This window comes from Scatophagus argus, chromosome 15 (genome assembly GCF_020382885.2).
Source record: "Scatophagus argus isolate fScaArg1 chromosome 15, fScaArg1.pri, whole genome shotgun sequence".
NCBI classification, from domain to species: domain Eukaryota; kingdom Metazoa; phylum Chordata; class Actinopteri; family Scatophagidae; genus Scatophagus; species Scatophagus argus.
The window spans coordinates 3,008,431-3,035,254 of NC_058507.1; the positions used below are offsets into that span (position 1 = coordinate 3,008,431).

A 26,824-nucleotide genomic window follows, 5' to 3' on the forward strand; every position below is an offset into this window, starting at 1 on the left:
TAGACTTCAGCAGAGCAGAGTTTGATCCAGCTAAACCTTATCTTTTGCTTCATTTGCTTAGGACTAACACAGCCGGGGGACATCCATTAAGTTTTAATAATCCGTTCAGTTTTTATCGGCAGCCCAGAGACTAAGAGAAAAATAGAACAGTGAGCATCAACTATAAAAGGACCATAAACTTGTACAAACTTACTGAAAAGTATTCTAAAGGGATTTGTTTCTTTCAGCGCTGCACAGCAGATGTCAGTGGATGTTAGAGCTTCACACAGAGCCTGTCCCTCACATCCCCCAGTCACACTTATCAGTTGCACTTGTTTAATCTCACTGGCCTGGTCAGTAATGTGGTTTAAGGCATTTATGTTTTGTTGTGTGTTGTGTTGTGTTTAAGTGGTGTCAGAATCGGCCCGGTCTGTAATTTAAAAAGTGGAAATTTCGCTGCAGGCTGCCCACATTTTTGGTACAAGAACGGGCCCTATTGGTAATATTAATCAGAACTAAAATTAAATTCATTTGCAGTTACTGCTTTGGTTTGTACGTCTGGAATTCTCTAATCATGAGAGCATGCATGATGTTCAATACAATATTCAGGTATTGTAACATGTATTCAGACCCATTTCATGCATTCCTCAAATACCGCGGCTGGGGCAGCAATCCACAAATGCCCTTTGAAAATAGAGCCGATGTAAACGTACTCGACTCTTTCTATGAGTTGCAGTCAGTCTGCAGATTTTCCGCTCATGTGGTCAGCTGTGGAACAGTAAAGTAAGGCTTGAGTAACTCATTTAAGGTCACCGGATAAAACAGTAGGAGCTACGTGACCAAAATGTGAAAGACCCCCTTGTTGATGCAGCAAACATGCTATTATTGGACCCTCGAAAGAAATTTTGTAATGTTGTTTTGAAGACAGAGGTGGACCAGCGTTACCGTCCTGTACCCTTGAAAATGGAGTCAGCCGTACCCAAAGTCAGTGAGAAGAATTGCGCCCTTGAAATCAGTCTGTCAGTACAGTGTACTGTATTGCATCTGTACAATGGATTAAATATCCAGCACTCAAGACCCAACACACATTTGGATCACGTACCCAACACTTGATTAGCTACTTTACAACTGCCACACGTGAGTTCAGAACGTCTGGTTTGTTGTGCTGCAGGGTGAACACAGTGCAGAAATCGTCCCCCTCTCCCTCCTCTCTCTCTGAAACACAAACTCCTAAACTTTTCAGAACGATTGACAGCACAACAGAATGCCACTTGGCTCTGCGGGGAGAATGTTTTGCCCCCAGAACATTAAGAAACACGCAGCTGATAAATTTACTTCTGTCTAATAGCCAAATCTACTGAAGTTTCCTCGTTCCCCAGGAAAATGAAAAAGAGGGAATCAAAGGCCGACTTTCAACCTTCCTTTTTTGGCACGCGAACAAAAACACCCTGTTTCAGTGAGAGCTCATTTGCGCCCTGGCATTTGACAGACTCTTTTCAGACAGATTTGTTGTTTGTCTCAGCTGTCGGGGACGTCAGGGCGGTCCAGCTGTGGCTGCGGCCGTACCAGAGGGGATGGGAGGGGGAAAGCCCTCACCTTATCTCACCCTCAGCTCGGTGCTGGTAAGTGAGAGGAAACCGGTCCTCTCTCCTCGCTCTGCTCCTGCAGACTCTCTCCCCGCTGGAGGCGGGAGATGGATTGGTGAAGGTGACCCGAGCCCGGCACAGTTTCTGCTCAGCCCACCCACCCTCATGACACCGTTCCTCACATCCTCGTCCTGTTAGTGTCGGCCCCCACACTGCTGCGTCCCCCAGGCGGAGGACTTCAGAGCCGGTTGTAAGACTCCCCCCTGCCGTGGTCTCCCTGCAGCCTGCTGTCGTGTGGCCCAGTGTGCCTTCATCAGCTGATGACGGAGAAACCTCTCAGTATGCTCCTTTTTTAAATGGGTCAAAGCTTGTGGTAGTAAAACATGCTGATGTAGTCAATTACCAGCTAATACAATAACATCTCCAGACAGATTATGATCATTGGAAAACGCATCATGCCTATAATGTAATGATATATGACATTATCAGGAAATATATTATCACTGGATCAGGCTTTATTACATTTTCACTCATTTAGAGCGACATTTTATTAAATCCTGGATTTCATTTGCTCATACGTCTAAAACCAGCCCATTAAAACTCACTCTGAACTAATTCTCTGCGGTTCCCTGAAACAGCATTTAGCCGTTATAAAAAGCTTAAACTATCCTTTGAAAGCAAAACTAATGAAATTCTGTGCAGGAGCATTTAGATGATCGAACAGTAAAACACCCCCTCGAAACCAGTGCTAATGAAATTCCGACCACTGAATGAGTCTGAATGAAACTGTTTTTAAAGGATGCAGCAAGAAAACTGTTAGACATTTTTATCAATAAAATATCATGAGAGCAGTTAATTTTTATTGGTCCCTTAATCCAAGCAAGGCTGCACGTGATAACTCTGCCAACAGGGAGGTTGTTGACGTGGTCTTAGCTTCAGATGACGGTGAAGATGATCCAAGGCAAGCGGACATGAGCGGAAAACGTGTTTCCTGTGTTCAGAGGCAGCAGCATCAGCTGTGTTATTTAAAGCGCTGTGAGGCCCCTGTAGATTAACTAGAGGGCTGCTTAAAGATTCTGTGAGAGCTGCCTTCCATCTTCTCCGCTCTCCTGAGGTCAGCTTTCGCTGCACCACCACGCAGAACAAAAGGCCTGCTTCTGAGGTGATCAATCCTGAAGTGAGAGGTAAAGAGAAGGAGGTCAAGACGATGAGAGGAAGAGAGGGAAGAGGAGCACCAGGCAACCCTGAAGGTCACTTACGCGGGAAGCTCAGGATGTCGAAAACACGCCTCCCCCGTAAAGGGAAGGCCTTGTTAATGGTATCCTCTGCATATTGAGCTAACACGAGTCTCCCCGGACCTGACAGGATGCCGATTCATCAAAACGTGATGAAAAGGAATCGGGAGCCACTGCAGCACTGGCAGCCGGCTGCCTCTGCAACAGCGTTAAGATGTGAGCGCCGAGTTTGTGCCAACTCTGCAGCAAACAGTAACTTTGGTTACAAAAAGAAGTAAGCATGCAAATCATAGCCTGCTAATATAATGAAGTACTAATAAAACATGTATGTGTTTGTGCAGCCCAGTTTGGGGACGTTCTCTCTCTCTGAGCAAACAGACGCAGCGTTTGGGTTGGTTGGATTGTGTTCAAGCTACTTCCTACATTTTGTTTCAGTGAAGTGTTTGGACAGGTGTGTGTGTGTGTGTGTGTGTGAGTGAACACGTGGGTTTTCTTTTTTGTCTCAGAGTTCCCAGGACACTTTTAAATCCTGTTAATCTTAATTCCACAGAGACGATGCGTATAATTAGAGTTTGGATCAGCGCCAGAGTCTTACTGCTCACAGTATGCAGGCTGACTTATGGCTCCGACCCCACTGCACTGTGGGTGACCCCCCTTTTGGCCTGGTAACCACCAACCCTCCACGCACCCCCACCCATCCATCACGGTGCTGGTACAGGGGCTTATCACAAGCCCAGAACTGCTGTCAGAGTCCTGCTCCTGTACTTTCTGATTCTGTTTCATCTCATCTCAGGCTGTCTACGCTTTCTTTTACTTTTATTCATTCCTTCTTCCCACAGCCGTCTCATCTCCTCCATCTTTATTCTGACTACCAAATCACCTCGGTTCACTTCCTCTGTCACTGTTCACGTCAAACAGCTCTGATACCTCCAGCTCAAATTTTAGATTCATCCACACTCATATTAAAATGCTGTAGCTCAACGCTGCTTTCAGTTTCACATTAGAGCTCAAACTGCTTAACCTTTACATTTCTGTGCAACATGTGGTGCAACTGCTCTGAAGAAATAACATCTTAAAAGGGTATTTTATTTGATATTTTTTTGTGGCTGTTGCTGCCACTGAGATTATTTTAATAAAGTTGAACACTGGAGAAAATATTACATTGTAGACATTTTTTGGGTGCGTTTGCCTGCACTTCCAACAGCTATAATGCACTAAAAGTTACATGAAGATTATTGCTTGTAAAGATGATAATGAAGTTGAATGGGGATACTTTTATTAATGTACAAAACTACCTTGACTCAGTCAGGAGATGCACAATGGAATATGGAGTCCAGAACCACAGATTCACAACCTAATAGTTAATAATATAACACCGTGGGCCAGTCAGACAAACACAGTGTCTCACAGGCACAGAGGATTAAATAAAGCATGGTGGATACGTTTAAAAACACAGAGTTAGGAGTGTGGCAGAAAAATACATGCTGTGACTATGCAAACAGCTTAGTGGGCAGCATTGATTTGAATGTTCACAAATAAGATCTGATCATCAGACAGGACAGACTAATAGGAGCTGCGTCAGGTGTTTTTCAGCTCTTAGTGACAGGAAAATCAGAGGAACGAGCATTTTAAACCTTCGCACATCAGAAAACTTTATTCACAAGCTTTCTGACTGTTGTTTTCCAAAGGCGTCTCTTGATTTGTAAGGTTTGTTTGGCTGCTCATGCTGGGATTTGGTCCACTTCTGTCTTCTTGTGCTCAATGGCTCCCACCCTCACACAATCCCTACCACAGTTCACTCAAAGAAGAGTAAAAATGTTGTCATTTTGGGTCTGTCCGGAAGATCCATCTCATCATGACGCGTGCTCACTGCGTCGACTGGCTAAAAGCTCTTTTCGGTGAAGCTTCTCTGCAGTCGCTTCATTTGCGTCTTTCCACCTGTTCCAACCTCGTTCATTTTGTCTCCCATTTTATGTCATCACAAGCTTTCTGAAGTTTCTTTTCATTGTTTCATTTCTCTTCCCCCCCTCTGCTCCTCTCTCAGTATTGATTGGCATTGTAGAGGAGGAGGTGTGGACAGGAGAGAGAGGAGCAGAGAGAAGGGCGAGATGGATGGAGAGGCGTACGGACGGCAGGAGGCCGAGGGAGAGGAAGAGGTGGGGAGTGATGGAGGTGGAAAAGAGAGGAGGAGAGACAAAAAGATGTGCCGAGAGAGAGAGGGAGGGAGGGAGGGAGGGATCAAAGCCTTCTCCCTTGTCAGTATTCACAGTGTGTGTCCTCGACACCCACCTCAGAGATGGAAAGATGAAGCGAGTTAGAAGCAGCAAGCGGCTAACATGGCTTCACAGACAAAGATTTCCTCCCTCCCTCTCCTCTCCTCCCTCCCTCTCCTCTCCTCTCCTCCCTCCCTCCCCTCTATGCCTCTCACTCCGCAGTTTTCCTTCAGTGATGCTGAAGGATGATTGAGAGCTCTCCCACCGACAGCATTTTTAAACAGACGCATCAATAAATAAACGGCTTGATGTACTGCGGAGTGTGTGTACTGCATGTGTGAGTGTGTCCAGCCCACGTGTGCTGGTTACTGCATGCAGGATGTGTGTGTGTGTGTGTGTGTGTGTGTTCTCCACGCCCAGGCGATCTGCCACTCCATCCTTCTCCCAGGGGCGAACTCTTTGAACGTCTCTCTTTCTGCTCCCGTTTCTTTGTCTTTGTTTTTCCCAAGCTTTTCTTTTTTGCCGTCACTTGTCCGTCGCCAACATCTTTCCATATTTCTCTTTAGTCTCATTTCCTCTCTCTTCTCTTTCTCTCCTACATCTTGCTTTTTTCACCCCTCCGTCCTCCCTCCCTCCCTCCTCTTTGCGCTCTCTGCTGACGCACTCCATCTCTTTGGCACATTGCTGCTCACTTGAGAATGCTCAAACACAGTTGCCTCATACAGTGTGTGTGTGTGTGTGTGTGTGTGTGTGTGTGCACATGTGTGTGAAAGAGAGAGGGAGAGACAGAGGGAATGCAAGCGTTGGTGGAACCACAGATTTGTTCCGAAGCTGCAATTCATCATTAGTGTCACTGTTGATCAGTTTACAGTTTATTTTTTAAAGCTGCTCTAATCAATATTTTATAAGTTTGACAATAAATTGCTCATAGGGACACACGAGCACAGAATTATCAGCCGAATCTTGACTTTCCCTTCGTCTCTGCTGAGCTTTAGTTTGTTTTGGTTTTAGGGCCCAAAGCTCTGCTGTTGGGGTTTAGTTTCTGTGCTGCTTTCAGTCAAACAGCTCTTTAAACCAACACGCTGACCACTGAATGTCAGTTAAAGTCAAAAGTATTGGGACACACCTCTTTATTACTGAATTCAGGTGTGGTTGAGCTGTTTTTCAGGGTTTGGGCTCAGGCCTCTTGCTTCCAGTGAAGGTGAAATCTTAATGCCTGCAGTGGAGCTGTGAGCCAGGCCTTTTGGTCCAACATCAGTGTGTGACCTCACAAATGCTCTACTGCATGAATGGGCACAAATTCCCACAGAAACACTCCAACATGTTGTGGAAAGCCTTCACAGAAGAGTGGAAGCTGTCAGAGCTGCAAAGCTGTCTGTGTGTTTACAATGAGACGTCATTAGTCCCTGTTGGTGTGATGGTAAGCTGTCCCAATACTTTTGTCAATATCTTATACAGAACTTGAAAAAATCTGCCTTCAGTTTCTGAGACCATTTCTTTGTATAAAGCAACCATAAAATGATCACAAACCATTTAGCTTTTTGCTTGACAGTGTTGTATTTACAGCTTATTTTTCTCGCCCTGAGTATAAACTAGTGCTTTGTCGCTCATGCTTGTCATGTGATTGTTAATATATTAATGTCTCTGCACGTGGACATTTAATTCAGACATTCCAACGTTTACCTGCAGGTGCGTTTGCTCATTGTGGCCTTTTTTAATTCCGCTCTGCGTTTAAGAGAATTCATTTGCATTTGTGAAAATACTCACCCTCCCACACACACACACACACACACACACACACACACACACACACACACACACACACACACACACACACACACACACTTGTGCAGGTATCTATAAATTCCCTGCCTGCATGCATACGTGTGAAAGCATGTGTGGATCTACTTCTATGCACACGTCTCATAATTGGGTTTATGTATGCACAGTTCGCTCTGCTGCAGTCAGATATTTGCTCCCATACACACACACACACATACCCACACTCACACACACACAGGCTAACTACCCTGCAGAAAACTAAGAGCCAATTTAAGAAGTAGGCGCCTTGCACTGTAACTCTTCTGGCTTCTGGTGATCTTTGGAGAGCTGACTGTTTGCCGCCTTCTCACAGTGCGACATAATAAGATTTGGGCAAATTCTATCTTTTGTAGGCCTTCGTCCAAGATGGTTGTGCTCAATATTTTCACGCCTGATTGTGGCAGTCCACAGTCATACCTTGGACAGCCCTGTGGACTGTAAGTCCACTTCATAACAAAACTGTATGAGATATGTGGTTCAATTTGATGCCAGTTAAAGGGAAACATTTTCCTCCAATATGGAACTTATTTCTGCAGTTTTTGGGCAGCATTGCTGGCACCCACAATACTTCTAATCACCATCCAGCAGTTCATTTCTGGGAAAGTAGCAACGTGTTTGTTTACTACGTGTTTGACGATCTGGCTGCTCGTGTTTGTTGCCCTGTTGGACTCTGTTGTCGTGATGTGGCCGTGTTCCCAGATCTCAGAAGGTGTTTTTTCAGGTGAAACGTTATCTTAGCTAACAGGACTGAGGGACAGGACTTTGCAGATAAGAAAGAAAGTAGATTTAAAATGGAGGCAAGCAGCTTGTTGTGGCTCTGTGGTTGCTGTTGGTGACCTCAGGAGTCGGGATCCATGTTGACATGAGGTTAGTCCTCAATTGCATCCTTTTGGTTCACACTCTCACTGCCTCATAAACTCATTTCCAGAAGTAGCAGGCAGTTGTTTTTAGCAGAAACAGCTTTCATAAATCGACACCACGCCGCAGAGGGACAGAGATAGAGACCAGTTATTTAAAACAATTAAACATTTATTAGCAAAAGGACAGATTTTTCCCTCAGGAGTTTGTGGAGACTAGAACAAAAGTATTGGACTTGGATTTGTCAAACGCAAATCTGGAACAGCCTAGCAGCACAAGCTATCGACAGTTCAGTTGACAGGAAGTTGTACAGTAGAAATATTTAATTGTTAATGACAGAAAAAGAGCCAAATGTCTCAGTTTAAACAAAGGTTACCTCCATGTTAGACCAGAGGACTGGGCTGTTCCAGAGAGGTGGACTGAATCTATAAAGTTTGTTTACCGCAACTTTTAGATGCTGCTCCCTCTGCTTTTTATCCAGTAAATCAATCCTGTTGCTTTGTGCTGTTCAAGGAGCTCCGCTTATGAAAAAGGATGTTGTCTGCATGCTGATTCTCATTTTTCTGCATGCTGTTTGCAGATCCAGACTGATGTTGCTGCCTGGCTCGGCCTGTTGCATCATTAGGAAGGAGGTTGATTCTGCCAGCGAGTACGACTGACGTCAAGTGTGTTTTCTCACCTCTGAATATAACCTGATTCTTAGCGGGAGTGCTGAGTTTTGTTTGGTTGACCATAATGTCACACACTGGATTAGGACTTGGGAGCTGGTGTTAACAAGTCGATACTCAAGTCGGGGTTTGAGGAAGTGGAGCGCTCAGTGTGCAGCACTGACACACACCCAGCAGTGAGCTGCGTGTTTTGGCTCTCAGATGCGTCACATGGCGCAGTTTCTAATCATGACAAATCGGGATTCGGCACAATGAGCTGCTTATTTGCTTCCTCATTTGTTGCCGCATGTTGACTGCCGTGGAGGCAGCGGTGAATGTACCACATCAGGACGTTAGACTGGGCCGGTTGTGCCCTGTTTTCGTTTGTGTGCAGACAACGAGGCAACTCTCAGCCGTTGTGTTTGGACTCGTTCATACTTCAGGGGTGTTGTTGTCCAGCTAAGCATCGTACTGTTTCTATTTATGGTTTTCTGCTTGTCGTTGCTGCTGTGGTTTCTGTCTGATCTGAGGGCATTTTGTAAACTCTCTCCTGTATCTCCTCCACAATAAGTAATATTGTGATTCTGTTTTCTCGCCGGCTTTATTAAGTACTTTTAGCTTTTATTAACTTGCAAATTTGCAGATGAACGTCTTTTTGTAAAAAATGTGAAGAGCTTAGTTAAGCAGGCTCTTTGGAAATGGGCTGCAGAAAGCATGCCATGCCAGCTCTGTTAGTCATAAAGTCTGAATATCTTGTGGCTAATGAGCTAATTTGAGAAAAAAAAGAATAAATTGATAGATGAGTGCTTCACTCAGGCAATCAGTTGTGCACCCATCTTCTATCAGATGACATTAAACTGACGGCAGTCAGCTCACAATTGACTTCTTCTCACCATCTGCTGTGTGATTAGATGGTGTGTGTCAGCATTGCCGCTTATTTTTAGATCACCCAGTTAAAATATGGAATGTTAACCTTAATAGTTTGAGTGTTATTATTGGGTTATTTTTGTTGGTGACTAATCTGCCAGTCTTTTTTGTCCCTCCTGTGAATTATCCTTTGGTATATAAACAATGACAGTCCACAGTGACATCCGTGATATATTGTCACCCTGGTGTTGGTCCACTGAGCGACCAGACTTATGACCTTTGTTGAGAGTTGACTCATAGATCCGTTGCTCTCTCATGTTCGTCTGTTCAACATGAAGCTGCAGCCAGGAGACGGTTAGCTTAGCTGGAACCGAGGGGAACACCTGGCCTGGCTCAGTCCAAGATAAACTCTCTAACAGATGTAGAAAAGGTAAATGGAGGGTGTATTCTGTTTTGTTTGGACGGAGTCAGGCTAGGAGTTGTCCTCCTTTTTCTGAAGTCTTTATTTATAAGCTAAGTTAACCGGCTACCGGCCTGCGCTTCATGTTTAATAGACATACGAGCGGTATCGATCTTACTTCATTCCCTAAAATGTTAAAAAATTCCTTCAAAAGTAGTGACTCAAGGAAAATAAAAGTTCAGCTCCTCCAAGCCCAGCTGTTACAGTAGAGAGAAGCGTGAGGAGATTTGGAGACAGAGACACATCCACACACATATGCAGCAATGTAATGACTTGCTCCATAAAGAGAATCTGGGACTGAGGGAAAAGAGACTTTCCTTCAAGCTATTTTTGTCTGGCTATGATTATAAGGCATGACACTTAGCAAGAAAGTGCTAGCATGTCAATAGGCGCAATTGACGGTCTCAAAGGGGGACTGAAAGGCTCAGCAGATTAATTGCAAGCTGTTGAGGAGTCGACTGGGAGGCTGTTGACCTCTCTTGTAAGCTTTGACCCCTCTCTCATGTGAACAAGCGTCGACACACAAATGCTGCCTGTGATTTCCACCATGTGTGTGTGCTCTCGGGTACCTTTTCTCTGCAAATGGCTCCCTGTATTGTGTCAAAATACCACACACACAAACTGCACCATGGCTCACCTCTGCTGCTTTACTTCCATTACGAGCTGAAGTACCAGGAGATGTTGCTCAAAGAAGGAAAGTGTTTTACTTCTGTCTGTTTTTCCTGCTCATATAGCAGTTGCAGGTGTTGATTTGCTCTGAGAGGCTTGCTGCTGGTCAGATCTTTGTGTCTTGACAACATGATGTTTTCATGGCACTCTGGCTGCTTTGACAGTGGACGACATGTCACCTTGTTTACTGTGGTCTCAAGCTTTCCTCCTTTTCCATTCTCATCATCTCTTCCTCACTCTGCGTCTTTCTCACCCATTACGATCCTTGCCTTCCTCTTTTCTTCATGTCCATGTCCGTTCTGTTTTTCTTCAGCTTCTGTTCTTTCTCTCTTTTCCCCCCTTCCTTCACTCATAATCACCTCCCACCTCCTCTCCTTCTGGCCAAGGTCCATATTATAAATCAGACCAAACCGAGACTGTGCCTCTGCTTTGCAGTGAGTCACTGCCACTAGATGTCGCACTCGAGCACCAGCATCCCAGACTGAAACAAATGGCCGCGTCCTCCCTCCTCCGACCACAAACAGCAACTGTATTGCCCTCCTACAAGCTGCTGGACTTCATAGTCAAAAACCATACTTTTACCTCGCAGGCCATCTTAACACTCACTCCGTTCAAACAAACCAAAACTCACTTTCTCGGTTTGTCTGTCCGCTATTCCAAAACCCACCAGCTCTGTTTTCAGTCTAAATAAATCCTTAATTCACTGAGTTAGATGTGAAAATCTCCTGGATGTTCACACTCACACACTCTGCTGTACATTAGTAACACACTCAGCTTGATGAGATATTCTTCAATCTTCTGAGTGACTCAACTGTTAGCTTGCTAGCTATCCTGCTAATGCTAGCCTTCCAAAACATCAAGTAAAATATGCTTTTGCTTGCTTAAATCTAATAGCTGTCAGCTGTTATATTAATTTTCAAAATCTTGTATATGTAACTTTCAAAGTAAATTTACTCAAGTAATGTTTTAACGGCTGTTGTAGTCCCCTTCCTTATGTCTAGTATATGGTTGTGTGTACTTGTACAGCACTATATTTTATACTTCATGTTCATCTGACAGCAAAAGTATTATATATATATATTTATGTGCTTATAAAACAGTATTTTTTAGCAGTAGTTTTACCAGCTACAGCTATAAAATGTTGGGCACCAGTAATAAGGCACTCACTTGTCCTCATCACAGTTTATGAATTGTAGGAGGTGGCAGAGATAAAAGAGAGGAGGGTGTTGATTTAAATTCATCAGGTGGCCAAAGTATGACTCCAAATGAATGCTGATGATGTTCTGCGTCTGCTGAATGCATAAACTCTTCATCATATCAACTTTGTAAATTGATAATAAGTCAGTGTTGTGTTTACACCTTGTTGTTGCTGCCAGTTGATTAGTGGTGCTTTAAGTACACTTTGTGTACACTTTGTGTACTTGCGCTTGTAACACAGTATATTTACAGTGTGATAATGCTCTTTTTACCCAAATAAAAAATCTGAATACTTTTAATACCTCCTGACTTCATTGATATGAAGTTGTGTGCGCACTAGTCCTTCAAAATCATTATGTTTTGGGAGAATAGCCAGTGTGTGTTTACCAGTCACTGACCTTCGCACTTCTCCTCCTCCTCTTCCTCCTTCTCCCTAGCAACTGCTGAGAGAGATGCAGCAGATGGCCAGCCGGCCTTTCGCCACCATCAACGTCGCCTTGGAGACGGACGAGGAGCCACCCGACCTGATAGGAGGAAACGTCAAGGTGAGCGCAACCTTTTTCTTAGAGTGATCACCACCAGACCCCAGAGATCTACCTGTTGTCTGAGCTGACAGGGCGGCAAGCAGAGGAGGGAAGGTCCATTCATCATCGGGGTCGGCGCTCATCCTTCCTCGAGTGGGAGCTCTGAAGTTTGCGATTACAGTCGTGCTGCAGCGACAGACATCCCTCACACCATCTGTCCCATGTCTCTTTTCAGTCTAAAGCCTTTAAGGTGATTCCATTCGTTTTCAGCAAGCCAAGGAGGCTAATTTGAGCTCACTTAGTAAGAAGAGTTTGAAGTGTAGTGCGGGTCTGGTCCATCTAATGAGGGTCAGTGTGGTGTATGTTTGCCGGGACCGTGCGAAGGCCGGATTGTGATGATGAAAGTGGGCTGCTGATGAGCAAAAGCACATTATAACAACTGCTTCTGTAGTTAACCTGTGAATTCTAATTGGAATGAATTCCGTTAACCCTGGTGTTAAATACATGCAGATGAGAGTTAAGGCACTAAGGTTAAGGTAGATTAAGACTGTACTTAGAAGTGAGATAAGAGTTTCGTTCCAACTTTGAGATATTCTTCATTTGGGATGCACACTCAAAGGAAACTTTTTTTTGGCGTGAAAATGAAAAGCACTCATAAACATTGTTAAAACCGTGCCTTGTTTTGTTACACCCAACAGTCTGTGATTTTGAAAATACTGAGAAATAGAAAATAGAACATTTTGTCTGACCGTGTGACCTGGTCTGACCAAATGAATTAAAACACTTTCTTACCATATGAGAATATTAAGTGCTAACAAAGAATTCACCTAATTAAACAGGTAGAAAGTAGTTCCAGTCAAATTATAGTCTGTTGTGTGGTTTTAAACATACGTCTTTCATGTCCGTCACATCAGAGGGTGGAGGCACAAATTTCTCATGAGTAAAATTACATTTTAATTTTAATTTAATTTAAATTTTTTTAAAAAACGGACAGAAAAAATCTAAATCTGTCATATTTTTTTTTTATTCCTCAAATTCTTCATGTGAAAACCTGCCAACGTTACCCATAATGCAACTTGACTGCACCCACAGTTTGTAAACTTGTATGAATTTGTGCTCCCAATTGACGCAGACTTAAGTGACATCACTTAAGGCAGTTTATCAGTCACTCTTCCACTGATCCAAGGGCAAAGTCTTTGCCCAGATTTAGATTTAAGAAATGAAAGGATCTTTTGAGTCTATGCTTCATGCAGTCAGAGATACTGTGCTGTAGTGGTAGTCTGAGGCATAAAGAAGAAACACTGTGGCAAATTAAAAGTGGAGCCCGAGTCTGCCGAAGTAGCACAAGAGTAGATTTAATCGTCAGGTTCAAGCTGAGTCGGAGATGGCGGTTGAGAAGATTTTATTATAGAGGAGGGTCTGACGTAGTAACGGAGCTAAAATAGGCCAGAGCAGGTTTTAAATGCGGATACTGAGCACAGAGGCGGCAGCGGCGGCGAACATTTAAATGTAGGAATTGTGCAGAGTTACAGAAATTGCAGTTATTTGGCGGCCGCGGGCAGATATACCTGTGACTGTGCACTTTGTGATGAATGACTTCTGAATGCAGATGTGGTGCAGAATTATAGGGCTGTTTCAGCAGGGTGACTGGAGGGGGGCCCCCCGGCTCTGACAGGGGCCATGCATCTCAGGGGACTCGGCTCCCGAGCGCAAGGTTACTCCCAGCAAAGGCCGCGGGGCCCCTCGGGAGGATCAGCAGCTAATCAGATCCCTGCTGGAACAGAAAGTATCCAGCGTCTTCGCTTCACTCTTGTCCTCAATTCTTCTTCCTTCTCTTCTGTGTCGCTGCTCTTCTTCTTCACTACCTACTTTCTGTGCTCTTTACTTTTTTCTCCTTTTGTCCCTTTTGTTATTGTTCCTTCCTCTGTTCTTCTTCCTTGTCTTTTCTTTTTAACTCTCTTTGTTCTTTTCCTCCTGTGTTCTTTCGATTTATCATATTTCCATCTCTTTTTGTTCTCTTCTTTCTGTTTTTTCTCTTATCTCCTGGTTTTCCTTTTTTCCACTTTAGCGAGCTGATCGCTTCTCTCTTCCTCTTTTCACTTGTCTTCTTAACGTGTTTGTCTCTCGTTGTCTCAGGATTCCTCCCTGCTGCTCTTCTTGGTTTATCATCCTTCTTCTCAGTTTCTGTTCTTTTCCTTTCTTATTTTCTTTTAAATTCATCTTCTCCTGCTATTGTTTTCCCTTTTTTGCGTAGCTTTTTCTTCTGTTAACTGTTGCTCCATTAATTTTATTTCTATTCTTTGCTGTCTTTTTTTCTTCTTCAAATTTCATCTTTAAATGTTAACATCTTGTGTCCTTTTTCTGTTCTCTTAGTTCCTTCTGTTTTTGTTGTTTACTATCATTTTTCTTTTGTCTTTTCTTCTCTTTGTGTCTTCTTCTCCATGCATCTTCTCTCTTGCTTTCCTCTCCTCTGTCTCATTTCCTGACATCCTTACTTCGCAGTAGTTCTTCTCTAATTTAGCAGCCCTTCATTGATCCTATCTGCTGTCTGGGGTTTTCTGCTGTCCTGTTTCTCAGTGTGTTTGTGTGTTTTTTGTGCGCCTCTGCGTGTTTTTATGGGCTGTGTGTGCTGCTGTGTAAAAAGAAAAGCTGGAGCTTGCCGTGGAAGGCACCTCCTCCTCCTCCTCCTCCTCCTCCCCCTCCTCCCCTTTACCTTGTCTTCTACTCTTCTTTTCTTCCATTCTTCCCGGCCTGCTCTCCCCCTCTCCATCAGGGCAGGAGCAGCCCAGGAGCAGAGATCCAATTTAGATCTTCCTCCTCAGCTTTCCGTGCCTTCACCAGCTCGAACGGTGAGCGCACACTATCCTATCTCCTCCCGACTCAGATTGAGCGACTCGGAGCAGCTTCTTCCCCTTGTTTCCATGCTGTTTTATCAGGATGCTACAGTAGTGTATTAAGACCCACGGTCAGAGCATATGGGGGGGGCCCGGTGCCACACAGTACGCTGAAGATCATTAAAGTTGTTTATAGCCTCAGTGGGGAGCCCAAACTTGCTCCGCAGATGAGATTTATTCACTCAGCTTCTGCCAAATGGAGCTCGTGGCCCCGGCATCACGGGCAGATGATTACCTTTGTGACGCCTCCTGCCCTGCTTTTATTTATAGATACTGTGGGATGATGAAAAAACAGGGGCATGTTATGCAAAAGAAACTGGGGGGGTGGGGGGCTTGAGCTGGGGAGAAAAGAAGCCATTTTGGTTTTTGTGACATGATTTTGGTGCGCCGTTATCTCCACCTCCCTCTCGCTGTTCGGTGCATTGAATTATAGGCATTTAGCTGAGTTTTTTTTTTCGTGCATGTGTGATAACCTCAAATTTTATGATTGCCAGTTTTGCAGGCAAGAAAAAAAGGGTCAAAGGTGGAAACTCAGAGGAATGCTCGATAAGTATAAGGAAAAGTGTGTGGTAAAGATTTAAATTTGGAGGTTTTTTACAGCAAGCGACACAACTATGCTTTTAATGTCTGACTGTAACTTTACTCTTTTAGTAAAGAGTTTGGTCTAGACTTGCTCTGTTTAGAAAGTGTCATGAGATAACTTCTGTTGTGATTTGGCACTCTGAGAATGAATTGATTGAACTGAATTTTTATTTAGATCTACTGAATAATTAAGTGATTCAGAGGATCTGTCATAGCAAGAACAACAGTGGTTTCTATGGTTTGTATTTCTGTGGTTTCGGGCTGCTTGGAGAGAGTAAAGTCCAGCACAGTTTGAGGGAAACAGAAATGTGTGTGTGCACGTCACTTGGGTGGGTTAAATGCAGAGCACGAATTTCGTTGGAGTGAGTTCCCTCCAATGACAAAATATGTCGCTTTCACCAGCCACTTGGTTTTCATGCATAATTTTCACTTAATCCACCAGCCCAAACACAAACGAGGTGAGAGAAAGACGAAGCAGCGCTTAAGACAAAAAGTGTTTTTATTTGTTTGCAGTAATTAGAGACATGAAGCTTCTCGCCTGTTTGAGAAGAAGTTACATATTATTTTAACACATCGTACCAAAGTATCTTCATCTTCTGCTACACAAAGAATCGGCCGCCTCGGTTCTTTGAATAACTAGTGATGCATTTGATGTTGTATGTGGCCACTCGTAACCTGCTTTCATCAGTCTGTAGGGATTTGTGGAGTTAAACCTGATGTACTGTTAGTACAGTCCCAGGTGCCTCAGTAAAGAAACTACACTGTATAGCCAAAAGTATCCCTGTGTCTCAGGGTTTGGGCTCGTTTGTTGAAGACCCTTTTCTATTCCAGCATGACTGTGCCCCAGTGCACAAAGCAAAGCTCCATAAAGACATGGTTGGATGAGTTTGGTGTGGAAGAACTTGACTGGCCCACACAGAGCCCTGACCTCAACCCCATCCAACACCTTTGGGATGAACTGGAACGGAGATTGTGAGCCAGGCCTTTTGGTCCAACATCAGTGTGTGACCTCACAGAAGAGTGGAAGCTGTTAGAGCTGCAAAGGGGGGACCAACTCCATGTTCATGTCTGTGTATTTAGAATGCGATGTAATGGTCAGGTGTCCCAGTACTTTTGTCCATATAGTGTGGAGCGAGCAGTTGGGGAAATTTTCTGTAATGAGACCCCAGGTCAGAAAAGAGCTGCATGCGTCATAATTTGAGAATTGCTTTAATTTAGTAATTAAAGTTCACTCATACTTGTTTATCCTTATTCTCTGCTGTGTTTAGTTTAAATACATTACAATACGGCGTTAATATTATTACAGGCTGACAAAACAGTTTCTTGGTAAACAGAAGCCAAATGAATGAAAACTCATCAAAGCTGGCTCGGTGGAAGTGGCTCTTCCTGGTGAGTCATAGCAACAGGGAGTTTGACTCACTTTCGTCGCTGGCGGGGGGGAAACTCATCCTGCTAAAGTAGAGATGAATGCAGTGGATGAAAGCGGAGCAGGATGCGGCTGCACTGTATGCCCACATCGGGGTGTGTGTGTGTGTGTGTGTGTGTGTGGGCTCAGCAGTGATCCTACGTGCTGGGCTAATTACTGGAGGTAATTTAACAAAACCTTTAGCTGCTCTGCCTGGCCAGTCCAGATAACTCTCCAGAGTGGTGGCGGTGCGGGAGGTTTGGCGGCGGGTGGGGGAATCGAAGGGAGGACTTCAACACTATAAAACAAAGGCATCTGCAGGGGGATGTTATTAACACAAAGCCTCTGAAGAAGACCACGGGAAAAGACCCTACCTTTGGGGAACATCTTAGGAAAAAGAAATCACATGCACAGAGAGTTTAAAAGGAGGGATAATTGAATTTTCCAAGCTGTTTTGTTTGTTTTTCCGCCTGAATTTCCGCTCAGGACAAAATAAAGTGGACCTGTGTGTTGAAGGAGATAATTTTTTTTGAAGGGAGCACTGTTTGTTTTGGCCAAAAAACAAAAATCCAGAAAAAAGAACCTGGCACGTACCCTCAGGTGGAAATTGAGGTTGTACGTTGGATGCAGTCGTCGTACCGATCAGCGCAATCGATTATGAAAGGAGGACCGTTGAAATCAACATGATCCCGATGTCACATCCCACACGGGTCTGACAGCAAGTCTCTTCCAATGTGTGCATCCCTCTCCACTGTGCATATGGGATGCTGTTGTTAGAAAATGAGAAATGAGCACATAAACAAGCGAGAACCTGAGAGCAGCCTGCAGCTGCTGCAGTGGAAATTGGACTTGGCAGACGAGTGTTACGACAGCCCTAAGCGGTAAAATTAAAAGCTGCCAGTCTTCCTCTTCTTCTTTTATTTATTTCATTCTCTTACACACGGAGTACAGACGTGTTGGGGTTATCACGGGCAACCCTCATTTTTTCCAATTGTAAACACATCGGATGAGAAACACTTTCCGCCCGAGGCAAAAACAGACCTGTGGATCGGAGCAAACCGAGCCGGGCCGCATTGCTTCTGGCAAGGCCAAAATAATTGTTTCATCTTTTCTTTACCGAGGGATCGAGGAGCAAAATTAGCCAAGTGTGATATTGCACCACCTAATGTTGCATTGGAATCCTTGTCAGTATTTTTTATTCCTGTTTCTCAGCTCTCCATGTAAGCTGCATATCATGATGTTGTCACGCTGTGATTTTGAAAATGGAAAGAAATGATCCTTCCACTGAGTGCTTGGTTGTCTTATCTCATTATTGAGTCATCACTCATTTATCACTTAAGTGACATTAATGTTTCATTGCCCTGAGGAATAATATTGTCATTTACTGCAAAAAAGAGGAAAAGGAAAACAAAATTGCTGTTTGCTCTCTGGCGGTATTTAATTAGGATATTTTTAGCTGGTGGACTCGGTGAGATCCACGCCGTGGTGACGAAGTCCCACACAGTCCTGAGCCAAATTACTAGAAGTTTGCTTTTACTGTTGTTATAGTTTTAGAAAGTTGACCCACTTAAAGGATTAAAAACACTCTAATTAGAGTGTTTCTTCTCTCTGCTGTTTTCTTCCCATGCTGCTCTTCTTCACGTTTAACAATTGGAATATAAAACAAAAGGAGCTCGTGGATCTAATTTGGCACCAGGGCATGACTTTGTCTGGTAATCTTTGCTGTAAACCACAACAGGTGCAGAGAAATAGCTAATTATTTAAGTTAGAAATACCAGTTTGCAGTGGCCAACAAGAGCAAATGCACTACAGGTTAAGAAAATTAAGAAAACGCTTTAGAGAAGCTGTGAAAATACAGAAAAAGACAGCAGAAGTTCTTCCAGAGGACACGACTGGGACTTGCTGTCGCTACATTTTGTGATGAAGTTGGCTGAAGTCCGTCGGCTGTCACTTTATGTGCATGCAGAGAGTAAAGCAGCATGTCAGTCTGCAGCATGAGCTGATGATACACTGAGCAATTTCAATAACTTCATGAGATAAGATAATCCTTTACTGATCCCCAAAGGGTAAATTCCACAGGTCACACACTGAGACAACAACTAGCATGTTGTCCTTTTCAGCCACCGTACAGATTTCATTTAATGATACCAAATTATTTTTTTATGATTTTTACACCAAGATCCGCTTATGGGAATGTTTTTATTCTCTGTCTAATAGGAGTTAAGCAGTACAGGAAGACTCGAAAGCACAGTTATTGTTTTGGATGATGACGCGGACTGTTTTCTTCTGTCTTCTTTATTAAAGCATGACATACAGCTGTTTTGGATGGGTGAGCTGTTAATCATTCCAGATGTTGCTGTCCTGTTGAATTCCCGTTGATTAAGCCCTACTTTTAGCCCTACTGGCTGTTTACGATCTTTACACCAACAGGGACTTTAATGACGTCTCATTCTAAACACACAGACAGCTCTGCAGCTCTAACAGCTTCCACTCTTCTGTGAAGGCTTTCCACAACATGTTGGAGTGTTTCTGTGGGAATTTGTGCCCATTCATGCAGTAGAGCATTTGTGAGGTCACACACTGATGTTGGACCAAAAGGCCTGGCTCACAATCTCCGTTCCAGTTCATCCCAAAGGTGTTGGATGGGGTTGAGGTCAGGGCTCTGTGTGGGCCAGTCAAGTTCTTCCACACCAACAGCAGCTGCAACAGTAACAGAGTACTGGAATAATAAAAAGCAATGTTAACAGTAATAATAACAATAGTAATTGTAAAAGTAGCAACTAGTAACAAATTACAAGTATGACAGGTGATAATAACAGCAGGCGCTGTCAAGCAGCGCCACAGCAGGAGGTCCAAACACGATTCATGGGAACCTGCGAGATGAAAAAGACTCTGAGGAGGAAGTCAAGTTAGTGACATGCAGGAGCATGTATGATGAGCTATGAAACATTTATGAAGAAAAATGTCAGTTACATCTTTGACATCAGTGGTGTTTCATTTCTGGTAATTGAACCACGTTTTTGATGAACGCCGTCTCTGGCTGATCTGCGGTTTGCTGCTTCTCGTCCCTCCTCGCTCTTCCTGCTGACATTCAGTGTGTTTTTCTGTTGAATGGCTCATTGTTGGAGGCTGTCAGTCTTCTCTGCAATGGCTTTGCTCGTTTATGGTAATTATCATTATTATATCCTGACTATATAATTAAATGTCATTAAAATTTCTGTTATAATTAATGTTGACGTTAAAATTCTGGCATCTCCAAAAGACCCGCACAAGGGAAGCAAAACAGGAAAGACGAACAAAAAAGAGTAAATAAATAATAACAGCCCCTGGCTTTTCTTTAAGGTGATTCTGAGTGTGTTCTTGTGTTGATGTGAGTCAAGGATGTATGAACGGTGGGTGTGGGACTGCAAAGCTCTGTGGGCCAAACTTGTTTTCATTTTGTGCCTTTTTAAACAAACTTGACATCTTCGAGGGAAGGGGACGCAGCTCACGATGAAGACAAAGTAAAGCGAAGCAGTGAACCTTTCTCTCTCCCGGGGACCCAGCAGGTCAGAGCTGAGGGTCCTGCATGTGGTTCTGGTTCTGGTACCCAAACACGTGTGTGTCTGTTTGTTATTTTGCTGCTGCTGGTTGCACTGCAGTGTGTCCAGCAGACGAGCTCGTCCCACCACCGGTTTGTCTGCATGTGAACTTGTCCCCCCGTCGGTCCAGACATGCATTGCTGTCATGCATCCGTACTGCAACACCCCCCCTCGACCCCCCACCCAGACACGAGATCCATCATGTCTCTGGCTTCATTTAAACATTAAACTAAAGGCTTTCAAACATACTTGTTCTTTACATTAATATCCCTTAACAGCTTATTTAAAAATGACAACACTGTCACAGATAGAGCTGCTCGCTGCTGCTTTGCAAGTCTAATCATCCCAGCAGATTCTCTAATAAATATTCAATTTCAAATCAATTCAATCACTGATCAGATGGAATAAGAAATCCTGCTTCCAGCTGAATGTGGCCTGACAGCCTCTCATTGAGACAATGAGCTAAAAAACCCTAAAAATCGCTGCTCTTCCCTCCGTGCTTCTTTTGTTTTGTTTCCTCTCATGTACAAGAAGAAGAGAAAAAGAAAACACTTTAAAGACATGAGGAAGAAGCTCAGTGAAAAGTTAAAATTGGCTCATTTGCATTTTTGATATTTCTTTGTTCATCTTGTAGTCGCATGTTAGGAGATGGAATGTTTGTAAAGGCTGGAAAATGCACCGTCAGAGGCCTTCGGGTGGCTCTTTTTTCTTTATACCTGTGTGTTTGGGGGGGCTGTCCGTGTAGTTTGTCTTTAAGTCTGTCTTTAATAAGCTGCTTCAACCAATGAGCTTTGCTGATGCTCACAGCAGTGTCACAGCGTCTGCCTCATGATTGCAGTCGTAGCTTTTACCGAAAACCGACTGGTGGGTTAAGTCGTACATAAATTACCGGCACGTTTGTTGAGCGGAGTGTACGTCTGAAAGGGTATATTATCCACTTAGACACGTACGGCGCAAACGAAGAATATGACGGCCTGCGCAGATGCACACGAGAAAACACGTGCTATAAACAGGCCGACATGCAGCCGTAGGGGCATAAACAAACACACAACGTTAGCTGCACTGAGAGAACACACACGCACACACAGGGATCCAGGTCTTTGTGCCACCTCCCCAGCTACCTGTGTGACAGCCTGTGTATCCTGCTGGAATGAAAGGTAAGCCTCAGAGAGACGGAGCTGAGAATAATTGTGTAAAATGGGTCAGAGCCTGAATATCATTACTGCCCCGCTTCCCATGTGTACACTTACAGTGTGTCTTACAGGTGTGTGCACATGAACAACGGTGTGTGTGTGTGTGTGTGTGTGTGTGTGTGTTTGTGAGTGTGTGAAAGAGAGAGAGGGAGACAAGCTGTGTGAATTTATGCATGAAAAGGCGACAAGTGTGTGTTGTGTATATATATCATTGCTAGAGTGTGAAAACTGTATGTGTTTTTACTCTGAGGAATTTGTGTGTGTGTGTGTGTGTGTGTGTGTGTGTGTCACGCTCCAGCGGCATTTCCACTTGAGGCATTAAGCTCAGCTCTCCACAGTATAAAGACCAGTGTGGAAGGGATTGAACTTGGTGTGGTGTGTCGGCGTGTGTGTGTGAGTAAATTGAGGGGCCGTGTCAGGAGTGTATGAAACCAAGCCATGGACCAGTTTCCTGTCCGGCTCAGGAATTCTAAATACAGAGAGAGAAAGATGGCGAGAGAGATATAGGACGCTATCAGTATTCTGGCGAGGTGACGGCGTTCTCCACATCCTCCGTCGAGGTAAACCCATGAATATTGTACGAGGCGAGCGACAGCAGATCCGGCCAGTGTTTACGGGCTGGAAACTCATCCCCACGTATGGATGAGTTGCTGATAAACAGGAGATATTGGTATTAGAGAGTCAGGTGTGTCGGGCAGCCTGCGGCGACAGGAGTGCGCCCACCAGCCCCGCCGACTCAAATCTACAAATCTCTGCTCCCAGCGCCGCCACTTGATATCCAGTCAGGGCCCGCGCTGCACACAGGCAGCATTGTCATGAAATTGTGCACAGTGGGGGATTTTGGGAAGGGGGGGTGGGATCCAATTTGTGCGTGCAGATCAGTATGTGCATCTCAACGGAGGATGGAAAAGGTTTTCTTCCTTTGTGTGCAGTGCTGACACAAACAAGAACGCTACCAGCAAAGCTTCTGTTATCTGAAGAAGGCGTGTGCTCACCAGGCTTTGGGAGGCTTGTGATGTGTAATATGGTGTTTTTTTCTCTTTTCTGTCTCCTTTCCTTTCCACAGTCCGTCCCAAAACCCATCGCCCTGGAGCCTTGCTTCGGCAACAAAGCCGCCGTGCTCTCCATCTTTGTGCGGTTACCCAGGGGCACCGGCGGCATCCCTCCTCCAGGACAGTCTGGTAAGGCGCCGAATCCGTCACTTGTTTTCTTTCCTCACTTCATCCACCTTTGTTTTATTGTCGTTGATCACTTTCTTCACATCCCGTCCCTGATCCACCTTCCTGCCTCCGCCTTCTGAGGCTTCGGTTGGAGAACGGCGAGTCCACACGCAGCTCCTCTTCCGTTTGTTCTGTGTTTCTTTGGTGTGTTATCCTTCAGAGTTTGACACCAGCTGAAAACGTCCGCGCGATTTGAGGCCGTTTTCAGAAAGTCCTCAATCCACACTGTTCTGATGCACAGAAAGTATTTATGTGCTCCTGTTGTTTGACAAACGACCTTTAATCTAAAATCTTAAAACAACCAAGTCAACAGTCCGGTCTGTGCTGCTGCAGCTGCCCATCAGTCGGCTCTGCTTTGTGCTTACAAGTGGTCCGATAATGCAAGCATATGAATACCCGTGTTATTATCAGTCCCTGCGTTTGGTGTTAACAAAGAGGGAAGTCAGAGAGAGCTGAGGATGACAGGAAGTTGGCGTCTGCACAGCTCTGCTGCATTTCTTCCCTGTTACACTGTGAGAGCAGCGTTTTCAGATCCATGCAGGCTGGAGAGCTGCTGAGAGGAAATAACGCCGGTTTGTGGGGCGAAGAACTGAAGAGCAAAGGCCAAGACAGAACTTAGCCATCTTAGTCGAGGCTGCTCTGTATACAACCTCCATAATACGACGTTAAATAAGGTGGCTCCAGGATGAGAACTTATGACTGAGGCCCTCTGCTGCAGAGGCTCTCTGTGTCTACTATTGAGACATTTTGTAGTTTATTTAGAGCTCATGTTATACGTGTTCCTAGAGGAGGTTGTGTTAAACAAACTGACACACTCGTGGTTGGTCTGTGGGTCTGTGGGCACATAATGAAGCCACATGGTCCATATGTTACAGGTTAATCCAGCCATGTGCTCGGTGTGGACACGGTCTTGGACCTTCAGAAAGGTTCCTTTCCCCTCAAGCCAAAATCCCATCCCATGAAACGAGGGAACAGTAACACCTTGGACTGACCTTCCTCGGTGACTAAAGGGAAATGATAGGATATGTGGTCTTGAGAGGTGAAATCGTTCTCACGCTGCAGAACAGAAGCTGCGAATCATCGTGACCACGCTCTCATTTGTTCACAGTAATTATTTCATGGCTGCACCATTAATGTGACAGGTATGTATTGATTTCTAAAGATGGCTGCCGCGATCTCCCTGCTTCCCTCCGTTTGCCTGCTCGGTCTCGTCTCTCCCTGAAACCAAGGCTGCAGCCTGTTCGTCTCATCTGCGTTTCCTCCTCCTGTCGTCTTTCCTGTCTGCGGCTCTTGTCTTTCCCGCTCGTGAGTTTCATTTCGCTTCTTGGTTTTTTTTCTCCTCCTCGTCTGCGAGGTTCAAAGTGCAGTCTTGTGTCTTTTATTGTGTTTCCCTTTGCTCTTCCCCTTCCTTTCTTCCTCTTCCTTCCTCCTTCTTTCCCCGACCATCTGATAGCGCTGAGAATTGAGCCCATTACTTCCTTTCATCCTCTGCTCTGTCACTCGCTCTCTTTACTTTCCCATCTGTCCTTCATGTGTTTTCCTTCTCTTTCTGCTAAAGACACTCTGATAGGACCCAAGCACTTTTTTTCTCTTATTTTGTTTCTTCCACTGACTTCTCCAAAAAATTCAAACAAAACTCAACTTGATTTCTTTTTTATTTTATTTTTTTTTCCTGTTTCCTCTGTGCTTTATAGGCTCTTTGCCTCCCACAGTTGCAGTCCCCAGACCATCGGTACGCCCCAGGCTCTTATTAATTACCACACAGTCCTTTTTGTCATAACAAAACCGCCGCTGCTCTCGGTGGAGCTTTCCCTCGGGCGGCTTTTTGTTGAGCCCATGTTAGCTGCGTTCCTGCCTTCTCCTCATGCCCTCGAGGGTCTCCGGTTATAAAGCTTTTAACTTCTTTCCCATCCGTCCGCGTGCGCTTCCAGTCCTCGGGCTGCCGTCTGTCGTTACGGGCACATCCGTTTACGGTTAAGCGTGTTCCAAAATGGCCGCCCTCGTCACTGTGCGCACAGCCGAGAGGCGGCCGGCGCTGTGGATTACTTCTGATCTGTATGTGAGCCTCATTTGGCCGCTCTGAGCCGTCCTGCGCTCGCTGCTAAGATCCAGAAACGAGCTAATGGTTGCGGCCTGTTTCACTGAAGGCGATCAGGCTGAGGATGTGATCCAGCCGCTGTGCTTCTCCCACTGGAGTTTATATTTCGCCTTTGGGTATGTGCACTCGATCAGCATAAATGCATCCATCATTGGAGATAAATGGAGTTGATTGGAATTTCATGGCTCAGAGAGTATTAATAAATGTTAATGAAGTGCGGTATAAGTTAATGACTGCCTGTGCTGCAAGTCGGCTGTAATTTCACCACCTGTGTGTGTGTGTGTGTGTGTGTGTGTGTGCATGTGACAGTGCTTATGGACATTATTGACCCATGATGCCTTGCAAAAAAGAGACTGAAGCAGTTGTGCAAATTAATGTGATGAAAAATAACACACACACACACACACTTTCCACCCTTTCACCGATTCTGTAGTCTTAACGACAGAGAACATCCACATCCAGAACCCGACTTCCCCACAGAACGTTGGATTGAAAACGCGTTTAATGTTATTCGTATAATAGTGTTAGTGTTATGTGTATTTGTATAATCCTCACCTAACTGTGATATCTGTGTGTGTGTGTGTGTGTGTGCGTGTGTGTGCAGGTCTGGCTGTGGCCAGTGCGCTGGTGGACGTCTCTCAGCAGATGTGTGTGGGCTACAAGGAGAAGTCAGGAGGCCTGAGGAACCGCAAACAGCAGCCCACCGCACAGCCATCCACCTGTATCTGACCACGCCCCTCGTCCTCCTCTTCCGCCGCACCACCCGATGCTCTCCCGTCAGCGCCCCCCACGGCCTCAGCCCCCTCCCTCAGAGACTTCCGCCAGCTCCGCTCTGGCAGGGAGCGGTGCATGCTGGGACGCAGAACTGGAACATTTTGGCTCTGGAACTCAGCCCCTCCCTCTCCTCCTACAGGAACTGTGGGTCCCCACGAACTGATTGACAGGAACTGGACACAAGGAGGGGGAGCAGGGGAGGGAGGGAGGGACAGAGCGGGTGCTGACTTCACCCTTTCCCCTCAAGAGAACATTTCACATTTGTCGACACCGCCTCGGTAGAGTCGAGGCGGCCACGGCTTGCTGCTAGAAGAGATCGTCGTCTCGTAGTTTTTGAAAAATCCAGAGACTTTGCGACCCTCTATGTTCTCGTTTTACCTAAGTTATTGCTCTTCGTTGTTTTGTATTGTTTTATTTTGAAGGCAGGGACAAACTGAACATGTCGCGAGCGCACACACACTTCCAAACACCAACTTTCCAGGCCCTTGTACCCATTTGTAGTCCTTTGTCACCTGCTGTCCTGTTCACAGCCCAGCACTGAGGGCTGCTGTCACTGGAGTCCTGTACAGTCCGGCCTCAGAGCAAGCTAACAGCATGTTCGGTCTTCCTTTAATGAGGCTCCTCTGCAGGAGGCTGGCCATGCAAGCCAAAGCCCATCCAAAGAGTCTGTGACATTTCTAACCGGCTCTGTCTTCAGCCGCTATCGTCTCCGCGGCCTGTTGGGAGTCCGTCTGTCTCCGCCCGTCTCTCTCTCTCTGTGTCTCTGTCTCTCTCTCTCTCTCTCTCTGTGTCTCTGTCTCTCTCTCTCTCTCTCTCTCTCTCTCTCTCTGTGGCTCAGTGGCCATCTGGCTGCTGAGCCAAATGCCTTTCCAGCCTCTTTGGCTTTGTTGCCGAGTACAAAACAAGACGACAGCAACATCCCATCCACGCTGGCTGGCTGGCTGGCTGGCTGGATTGTAAGCCAGCGCCGATTGAAACTTTTCCAGCTAATTACTCGTCCAGTCGCGGTGGAAGCCGATAG

The 26,824-nt window shown here is 45.1% G+C and overlaps 1 protein-coding gene across 1 annotated transcript in view; it reads left to right on the forward strand.

The window, feature by feature from the left end:
• atrn (attractin) overlaps positions 1 to 26,575 on the forward strand; it is a 107,990-nt gene extending 81,415 nt beyond the window's left edge. The window contains exons 27-29 of the mRNA XM_046412331.1: positions 11,970 to 12,077; positions 22,778 to 22,892; positions 25,634 to 26,575. Of these exons, the coding sequence (XP_046268287.1) occupies positions 11,970 to 12,077; positions 22,778 to 22,892; positions 25,634 to 25,758 (348 nt within the window). The 3' untranslated portion in view covers positions 25,759 to 26,575. The remainder of the gene's footprint in view (positions 1 to 11,969; positions 12,078 to 22,777; positions 22,893 to 25,633) is intronic.
• Positions 26,576 to 26,824: the final 249 nt, after the last annotated feature.